The 10,141-nt window shown below is 38.3% G+C and overlaps 1 protein-coding gene across 3 annotated transcripts; it reads right to left on the reverse strand.

Moving 5' to 3' along the window:
* Positions 1-1,995: 1,995 nt before the first annotated feature.
* LOC124863333 (visual system homeobox 2-like) lies at positions 1,996-4,097 on the reverse strand. Of its 3 annotated transcripts, none has more exons than XM_047357669.1 (4): positions 3,672-4,097; positions 3,227-3,384; positions 2,198-2,545; positions 1,996-2,104 (listed from the first exon to the last, which is right to left on the reverse strand). In XM_047357669.1, the coding sequence occupies exons 1-4, from the start codon at positions 3,904-3,906 to the stop codon at positions 2,066-2,068; spliced, it is 780 nt and encodes a 259-aa protein (XP_047213625.1). In that variant the 5' UTR covers positions 3,907-4,097; the 3' UTR covers positions 1,996-2,065. The 3 variants fall into 3 exon arrangements, with proteins under 3 accessions (XP_047213625.1, XP_047213626.1, XP_047213624.1); XM_047357670.1 differs by having other exon boundaries at positions 2,190-2,545; positions 3,672-4,096; XM_047357668.1 differs by having other exon boundaries at positions 1,996-2,545; positions 3,672-4,095.
* Positions 4,098-10,141: the final 6,044 nt, after the last annotated feature.

Genomic DNA, 10,141 nt, shown 5'->3' on the forward strand with positions numbered 1-10,141 from the left:
TATAAAAGATTCCAGAATAGCTTCAGATTCTTTCTACATTAACATAAAATGAAAATGCTGGGTTTGACCCATTTAGAAAAGTAGAATTTGAACAGTGAGAGTTCAAACCTCTGATTCATGGAATGTAATTTAACTAGAGCCTAATCTGAGTCTATGAAATGTGAGCAACCCACACTGACCTCATTCATTCAAACTGTCACAACTACTCTTGTTTTATCATTTATTGTCTACTGTCACAAGTTCAGACAATGGCTGCTCAAGGAAATAGTCTTAAATTACACATAAAAATGTTTGATTTAATAAGTTTACTTAAATAAATGTAGATTGCCCAGATTGACTCTCCAAACCATCCTTTTCTGTCTGTGGCAGCATTTTCATGCCCAGAAGGGGGCAGTGTCTCACTGAGAATTTTGCTTATAGACTCTTTAAGGGGAATTTGTACTGGAGTCAGTTGAGTAAATTTTTTATAGTGGCCAATTTTTTGTTTATACTATTATCCTATGTAGAGTACAATTTTCTAAAAGAGGTTTAATATTTTGTTGTACTTCTAATAATACAGGTGCAATCTGTGATTCTTAAAGACAGATAGGATGTAATTCTGGGTTTATTTGTGGCTAAAATCAGAATTATCCTCTGTGGATTTATATCTGTGTTTACTACTAAGTACCTAATCGCTTTGATGCTCCTGAAAATATCAACAGTTTTCCATGCAATGAATCTATACAGTAGGACCAGAATTTGTGATTTAATATTTTTAGCTGTTTCCACCATTTCCTGAGAGGAATGTGTTCATACATGCAGACATCCTGGCGGTGTGTTACTGTAACCTAAGAGGTTGTGGGTGTCATTAGTGAACTCATTTAGAAATTACTTGACTGTATCCCATTTTAGCTGTGCCCTGATGTCAACATTTGTCATTGTTATCTGATAGAGCCTCAGCATAGTGGAGCACTCCATGAACACACCATCAATCACATTTAGGATGTGCTGAAAACTGCATTCAGACACATAGGTGCGAATAAAATCACAGAATCTTAATTAAAGCTGAGAATTCTTAACCTCATCTTTATACAAACAAGAGGTGATGAATAACACAAGAAAGAACAAACTGATCAAATCAGTGGTCCCATAAAGGGGTGGCCGGTGGTGAGGCAGTGGCCACTCTTGTTACTGGCATGTTTACTCGACGCCAGTAACTTCCTAAAACTGAGAAGTTAAATTTTTTGAATTCTGTTAAGGCTTTTGGTTTTTCCTAGAGTTGCCCTCTTTAAAACTGAACAAATAAAATTTGGGCAACAATTTGCACTTTTTGTACTTGGTTGATTTTAGGTCATTTTACTGATTTTTAGCAGGCAGAACAAAAAACGACTTCTCAAAGATTAAGTGCTCAATACATGTAACAAATGAAAACAACCAAATCAGATCATCTTACCTGATATACTTCTTTTACTACATAATTATAATGTTAGTATTTAATTTTATTTATTTATTTGTCATGAGCAAACAGAAAATAGAGAGAATATTTTATCCTATATGCAGACCCCTTCACACTAATTGTAAGAGTAAAAGCTACACAATTAATTTCTATTATACTGGATTGCTTTGTTTTTAATGAAGGCTGGAAAACTAATCAGAACCTCCCACCTTAGCTGTTAAATGGAAAACAATTGAAAACTATCTGATCTGACACCTCATTTTAGGGAATTATAATTTACTTTTCATTTAGTATTATTTAATGTTTTTAGATTATGGGTGTAAAGGAAATAATTTTTACAAAAAAGAAACAATATTTATATTCAAATATGTTCAAGCATAAATGTGCTTATTTTAACCCTTTAAAGTTAAAAAGAAGTTATTTTTTAGCAGAAATGTATACAAAAAGTTAAAAGAGGTTAAAAGTGTTTAGTGTGAATTGAGAGAAAATCAACATTAAACATAATTTTGTATATGTAAAATATCTGATAAGTAATAATTTGGTAGAAATTATACAGTAAATATATTTATAGATTTATTTAGTCATTTGTCAGTTATTTAAAGCTAAGTGATGAAATGTTTCCCCCGAAGTTCAAACAGTGCCTGTACATTGAAGGTGTCCAGAGTTTATCTGTATAAACAGGAAGAAGGAACATGATTAGTCGCTGAGAATGGCGTCGGTTTCCTGCGTTTGTGCCCGTAAGTCGCTGCCTGACATGTTTACAGTGCTGTGGATCTCAGCTTCGTGCTCTCTGGCTTTGGCCCGCAGCTTGGCAATGCTGCAGGAGCGGAGCTCCTCGGAGCTGGGCCCCTCCTGCCTCTCCCACTTCCCCAACCTCAGGGTCGCAGGCTGCTTCCGCACACTTGGCACAGACGCCGGAGCTTTTGTCCATGGGTAGATCTCTCCTTCCTGTTGTCTCTCCCAGGCCTCGCTGTTGGAACTTTCTGTTTGTGTGAAATTTGTGCTCCTCTGCTCACATATTACATTGTCTCTTTTTATGAGTGGCTGAGCGAGCTGGCCCTGGATTTTCAACTGCCGCCTCATCTTGGCTCGACGGTTTTGAAACCAAACCTTAAAACAAATGAAAGAAAAATTAAAAAATAGGCAGTTGTAAATTGTGAGAAAAGACACTAAAATACAAAGTTTCACTGATTTAAAAAGAAATGCATAACCTCTAAAGTTCTCTACTTGAGTATTACTGTCATTAAAGAAATTTTATATAATTCTAAAAGTTAATTGTCTCGTTAATGATGTAGTAATTTGTTAAAAAGGACAAAGAATAATATATTAAAATCTGAAATGTAAATTTGAAAGAACATTTTTCACTAATATACAAGATGACAAGGTTCACAAGAAAAAAATTCGCAAATTCTATGAATCCAAGTTACACACGAATGAGCTTTGATTTTTACCTGAATTGCTTCATGTTACTAAGTTTTATTTTTAGAGAAAAATAAATGTTTAATGACCGATATGGGGATGCAGGACAAATGAAGTTGAGCATCATAGTGGTGAGTTTAGCTTGGAGAAAATGTGTCTCTGTTACATTATGTTTTGTCCCAGATACTCATTTGCAGGACTATTATGTCACACAAAACACATGTTTAAATGTTAAAAATCCAGAAAAATGCTTAAATAAAATCTGAAATAAGTTGACTGAATGAGGAGATTGAGGGGATAAAAGGTTTTCTTTGCAGCCTGACTGACAAATGTCCAGCAGCTATTTGACTGTAAAACAGGCCCTCAGGGTACCTGGACTCGGGCTTCGATCAGATCCAGTCTGAGGGCCAGGGCCTCCCTCATAAAGACATCAGGGTAGTGGGTCGTTTTGAAAGCCTTCTCCAACTCCTCCAGCTGCCAGCTGCTGTAGTTGGCTCGTGCACGCCGTTGCTTCACTGGCCTCTGTTCATCTGGAAAGCATAGGAGAAGCACCAATTAGACAACTGCCAACGGGTGACGGGGAACTAATGGCCCTATATTGGATAATTAGTGCAGCAATCACTAGACCCACATTAACACTGCTTGATAATTGATTGTTAGTTACGAGCTGTTAGACACTTTTTTGTAAACATTTACACTGATGCTCACACACTGTCTTAAAAGCTGTGGGTACCAGTTTGGCTGCACTCTGTTCCAGCAAGTCCAAAACCATAGCAGCAGAATTATTTTGGCCAAATTAGCTGGGATAAGAACTCACCTTCGCTCTCAGTTAGTGGCCCTATCCCAACTGCCTGTGTGGCCAGCAGCAAAGACTCTTTGAAAGGCTCTGGCTGAAGATAATTCCTCAGGGATTCGTAGCTAAAAAATGGCCCAGGAATCAGGAACTGAGGTGGAGCACTCAGTCTGGTTGGGAATCCAGGAAAAAAGTGAGCTGCAGAAGAATGAAAAACTGCAGGAAGGAGTGTGGACACCATTTGGCCAGGGCTAAACATGTCCTCTTGATTAAGAATCCAATATGTGGGGATGGTCCGCAGATAACGGCCAGGTTGGCTTCTAATGGGATACTATTTGAATGGCAACATGCATTCCAGCATCCACAGTAAAAAAGTGTATCCACTTTGCTGCAGGCGCTGCTGCTAAATGTGACTGAGGAACTGAGTGCAGGTAGAAGGTGTTGCTTAAAAAGTGAAGGTAGTACTAGAGTAGGAGGTGGTCTCACCTTGCCTTCCTCCTCCTACCTGGTCACATTAAGCCAAACACAAAGCAAGACTTAGTTAATGAGAACGGGGAAAAAAAGCCTTTATTTCATCTCTCAAATAACATTACTCCATCTGCATGTACTTTATCTGTCATATCCCTTTCAATAACATACATCCTACAGTCTTTTTCTGACATAAAACATATGCTCAGAACATCTCTCCTTTCTCAGACTTCATCTGGGACAAGTTGAAACGTCTTTGGCTTCTGAAATGTCGGTGAGTAAGACCAAAGGCAGCTTTATCAAGTGAGAAGCTATCTGAGCCATTACCTGACCAGTTTAAGGGTTCCCAAGAACCATAAAAACAAACGACTGCAGCAGAGAAGTCATGAAAACGGTTGCTCAGTTCTCTAGGATGAAAGCAAGCAGAAAAGCAGCAGACCCTGAAAAACAGGTCCCAAGATAAACAAACCAAGTAACAAACCTTTGGGTTTATTAGCTGTTTTCAATTCTTGCTGTTGTCCTGCATGTTTTGGACCTTTTCATATGGATCTGCATATATTTCTGGCACTATAGGCGATGTCCTCTTTTAAAATGATCAATTTATATATTAACTGTAAATATTAAAATTCTTGACACCACAGATTTATCATGCAAAGATGCAGGGGTGCTTCTTGCACAAATGAGGCCGTGGGGAAGCCCCACACAAAAATAAACAAACACTAACTCAAATAACAAAAATCATTCTTCAAAATGTAACATACCAGAAATATTGAGAACTAAAACACATTGATATGATATTAGAATATAAGATAGAATTCCATTAATATCACCTTTTCACATGTAGAGATTTAATGAATAACAAACTGCTTCAAAGCATCCATAATCAATGTAGAATAATTCACACCTGGTTTGATCAGTCTATATATTGTGCTTTTCACACTAGTCTCAATTTGTGGTAGTCCTAATGCCAATAAAAATGATCGTTTTGGTGTATTTTCACATTCAGAATAAAGGTTTCACTAATATAAAATCTATAAAATAGAATTTAGCCTAAATAAGCAAGGTTTTGAACTTGATGCTCTTATGCAGAAATGTTATCCAGGCTCCTTAGAAACAGAGACATGTCCCCCATATCAAAACACTATATGAAATACATATATCCTTAAAATTCCTCTAAGTGGTAGGTCATGATGATGTCCGGAAAACTCAGTGTTCCCCATGAAATGTTCATGTTATGGAATTTCCTTTGAAAGAAATGAAAATATTTGCAAAGAAAAACATGATTGTCAGTAAAAGATACATGCAAGCGGTTAAAATTCAAGCATGCAAAAATTGAAGCATGCAGAATTAACACGTGTGAAGAATGAATTTTCAAGATCTTGATAACAAAAAAAAAAAAAAAGTAAAACAGCGTCCATCCATCGTAGCAGCCATTGGGCGAGATGAGGGGTACACCCTCCACAGGTTGCCAGCCTATTGCAGGACAACACAAAGACAACACAACCATACTCATACCTAAGGACAATTTAGAGTGACCAGTTGACCTTTCATCATGTTTCTAGACTGTGAAGGGAACCCCCACATTTTTACGGGGAGAACATGCAATCACCTAGAAGGACCTTAGGCACGGATTCAAACCCTTGGCTTTCTTGCTGCAAGGCAATGTAAACAGCTGTGCAGCCGCAATAGAAAACAAAGAGTGGAAAATAACTTTTTCTTGTCAGTGTGCTTGTCATGATATTGGTCGCCTCTTATCGCATAAAAGTATTACATACTTTGTTACGAATATAAGCAATACAACATGTTTACAAAAGCCTTTTTACCTGCCTGAGTAGTTGTCGACACTCAGAGCTGGCGTACAAAAGCTTAAATTGATCAAAATCAGTGAAAGGAACAAAGCTGAGTTTTTATAATCACACAACAGTCATAAAGAAGTGATTTTTTGTAATACAGTGTTGCCTAACTCTTGAAGCATTCTTTCCATGTCAACATACACCTCAGCACAGTACCAATCAGGACAGGAAGATTATTAACACTTTTTTCATCTTTGAGCGAGACAGCTGCAGTTTAGCACTGACGGATCTCTGATGAGATGATGAGCTCTGTCGGTGTGAATTAAACCCAGGTGTGTCAATTAATCCAGAGACATAAATGGGCCAACAACACACCTCGCTGACCTCTCATCGGCTCAGATGATGGTGGAAACATCCAGCTGTCTGTGTTGTCACCAATAAAACAGGCAACTTAAGGTGGCTTTGATCAGAAAGGCAGCTGGTCAGAGCTCAGGTGAGTCACAGGATGGCCATTCCTCTGTGTGCAGCAACAGGCTTGAAACTCCATCACCTGTGTGGCCCTTTCATCTGCACCTGTTTAAACACTAAACGGATGCCTTTGTGGAGGAAATAAGCTGCAGAGCAATTTGCTATTTTTTGTCAGGTCTTCAGGTAAAGCTAAACGCTGAGCTGGGTGGAACTGAGAGGTCAATGGCTGACTGTGCTGGTATTTCTGCTCTCTGAAATGGCAATCATGAAGACACTTACAGTTACATGCAGAATGTGCATTATCCAGGTTTGGCCAGACCCAAATGGGATGCCCCTCGATCATTTCTACCTTAAAATGGACTGTGCTAAACTTATTGTCATGCATTTCAAACTTGAAAGAAGGTCTAAAATCTCATAATGTGTAATAGTTTGTCATTAGCACTACGGCATCATTTTCTGATTTGATTTGCATTAATGTATTACAATTATGCATTACAGGTAAGGAGGGGAGCAGCAAAATTTAAACTCGTAGCACATTAAGAGCCAAGAACCAATCACATAAACTTATAAATGAATTAAATGTTCTGTTGTATTTTAAGTCCTTATTTTAAGCAGCCTCTACTTTCTGTACATTTCAGGCCTGTCGGGGACTTTGTATTGCTTTGTTTACTGTTTATTCCTGACCAGAAAGTTTAGAAAGTATTTCTAGAACCATTTCACCGAGAACTGTTGTCAGCTGTATAAAAGTCCACCTCCTGGGTGTTAAGTGGAAACCAAAACAAAACCAATCATTTAAAGGTCTATAAAGTCAGGAGGTGCTGCATTTCACTGCAATAACATCATGTAGCTTAATTCTTGCAAGACAACCTCCATGTTGGCACTGAATATAAGAACACAAGAAAACAAGCAAAAGTTATTTTGCAAAAATTGTTCTATCTTTAAAAATGAAGGCAAAAATGAATTTTTAATTAAATTATGTGGGCTATTTGTTCTTTTTTTCCACACTGACAGGCATGGCTGAAGTGGATTAACTATCTGCCCTCAGTGTGATAAGATCTGATATAATAGTGATCGTGAACAATGCAGATTATTATTCTTTCTCATCTACAACTATGGCACTTCAGCTCATAAAACAAGCGTTCTGCCAAATGTCATGCAAAGATGGATGATTATCGTCAGCGCCGCTGTCATGGGAATTTATCTGTGTGGTGTAATTTTCAGGCTGGAGCAGCAATGAGCACATACTCAATATTTAATGAAAGTGTAAGTGAGGCTTGAGGGTTGTCACTTATGCCTCTGCTGTTAATGATGTGTCACATTATACTTAGCGGATTGGGTCAATCTCAACTGCAATCACTGCTATCGTTTCTTTTTTAATTTATTATAAATATTGGATCATTTTGTCCAACTCTCTGCAAACACATCTGCATTCCACTCTCTAGTTTCCTGAATCTGTTTTTGTGTTAAATGCTTGCACAAAGGAATCTATTAGTAGAAGCGTGAATTGGTATAATTCAATCAACACATCTCAAATGTGTTTGTAACTTGGACAAAAAGTGTATTTCATGGCTGAGAAGGCCCCTATGGCTGGTGCCTCACTCTCCCTGGTAATAGTATCCCAGAGTGAGCAGGTTGATTGTTTTAGTCCTGGATCACTGACCATGGGATAAACCTGAGAGCCCAGCCAGCTTTTCATGTCAAAACCTTCAAGGGAAAGCGGCCACAATCCAAGGGCAATCACACTTGAAACATCAAAGTGCCAGAGAGACGAGAGGCGAGAGCCGGTCTGCATTTTTTTCTCCATGTGATCCAACGCAACTCAAGCGTGGAGGAAGAGGAGATGATCTAAGGCGAGGGTGCCATTGAGAGGAAGACTGAGAGCAGACAGATGTGCATGGGCAGGTAGCAGCACATCAGGGCCCCTTCTGGAGAGGCAGAGAAGCCTCCGCTGGCCGCATTCCTGCTTGCTGCTTATTCACTGTCCATTCCTGCGGTTCAGGAAAATAGAGCAATGTAACCTAAGCTATGAAGCAGAAAAATCTCTTCCTGGAAAATTCAGGTTTTAGATGGTCCAAGAGGCTCAATTCCCTAAAAAGCTTTAAACTTTTGGAGTTTGGTAAAACCGCAAAAGCCTTGACATTAAACCTAAAACATTAGTATTTACTGCTGTAACATTTGCTTTTTGTGAGGAGTCCTTCCCTCAAGATGAAACTTTCATTGAAGACTTAAAATGTTGACCAACAGCCAGTTTAAACCCACTATCTCCCCTGCCTTCTAGTTGCTCGTTAATTGCTCTCACATTGAAATAATTTGTAATAGATTTTTGCAAAACAAAAAATAAAAAGAAATTGTAAGTATACTTTTTGGGGTCATAATTTTAATATTTCCTACTGTTTTACAGATTTAATAATTTCATAACACTAATCAACATGAAAACATGCAAGTCTGCCAATGAACACATTCAGTGTAGACAAATAAGCTGTTGCGTTTGAGGGCATTCGCCATATTGAGATAAATAAAGGCAGAGGTTGTTAACTTGTCAGTAGTCTGGACCCCCTGAACTCCCTCCCCACCACTTCCTTGTTAACTGTCACTCGTCTCTGTTCCGCCTCACTGCTGTCCAGCCAATGGGATGCTGGCGCCCCACCAAGGCCCCAAGTTGCTACGACTTGTGTAAGTTGGTTGATTGATAACCATAAACAGAGCTTTTGGCTGGTCACAGGACACCATACAGGTGCAATTGACACATCAAACAAAAGGGGCACTAACAGATGAGCAGATATGGCCGTGAAGGAAATGATTGGGTTTTTTATACACAGAGGTTAATTATAGGAAAGAATCTGAAAATGCATTTTTATTCAAATAAGATTTTGACATCATTCAGTTGGTGGAGAGTGTGTGTTTGCATCTTAAATGCTCATTTTAGAAGAAACTGCTTTAAAAGCATCCTAGTTTCAATCATCTGATACATGTACCAATCGTATATTTCTGAATGACATTTGGCACTGACCCACTAGTTTGGACAGGTCTTTTTCAACACTCAGGATCTTTTTGTTTCGTGCTTTAGCTTCATCTCCACGTTCTGCTACGGAACAAAACACCAGGATCACAGTGCTGGGAAACGATTCACTCTCCAAAAGCCATTTTGGTCTGTGTGATTGTCAGTAGTTATCACCATGGTTAGTTAACAGTCAGCGGAAAGAGATCCATTAGTTAGATTAGTCGATTAGGTAACTCATTCTTCTGACTCTTAACAAGTTTTCAGATGGAGTCACAGGGACTTGGAAAAGCAGCCCATACTTTCATGGCAAAGCGGTTTCCATCACAGTATGTGCATCTAGCCTTTAATTGTCAGGTTCTATCTGAAAAGTCGGGTCTACGTATGTGACAGCGGTCTCCCTTTTATCAGAATCAGAATGAAATTAAACCTTTACTCATTTCCTTCTTTTCTGCAGTCGCACGTGAGGGGCTGAATTATTATTCTGAAAAATTAATGGGTTTTTGTGAAATGTTTGTTTTTGCCGTTTCAATATTGAACTAATAGAAGTCTACCGAGTTTTCAAACAAAAAAGTACCTTCTGAAATGTAACAAATTCCCTGTCAGACAGTTAAAATGAGAAAAATCACATATAGTTGTTCAGATTGAGGCTAATTCACAATATTATTTTGAAAGATAACACCTTCCTATTTTGGCCTCTTAGTTTAATTGATGTCAAAGTTGTTTGGAAATGTGATGATTAATTATGGCAATGAAAAGTTTTCGTG

The sequence above is a fragment of the Girardinichthys multiradiatus genome, chromosome X (genome assembly GCF_021462225.1).
Source record: "Girardinichthys multiradiatus isolate DD_20200921_A chromosome X, DD_fGirMul_XY1, whole genome shotgun sequence".
In the NCBI taxonomy this organism is placed as follows: Eukaryota; Metazoa; Chordata; class Actinopteri; order Cyprinodontiformes; family Goodeidae; genus Girardinichthys; species Girardinichthys multiradiatus.

Excerpts from the sequence above, each read along its gene's own strand:
- LOC124863333 (XM_047357668.1), bottom strand. The coding sequence starts at position 3,906 with ATGTTTAGCCCTGGCCAAATGGTGTCCACACTCCTTCCTGCAGTTTTT. Across the intron at positions 3,385-3,671 it reads GCCACTAACTGAGAGCGAAG|ATGAACAGAGGCCAGTGAAG; the intron begins GTGAGTTCTTAT and ends TATGCTTTCCAG. Across the intron at positions 2,546-3,226 it reads TGATCGAAGCCCGAGTCCAG|GTTTGGTTTCAAAACCGTCG; the intron begins GTACCCTGAGGG and ends ATTTGTTTTAAG.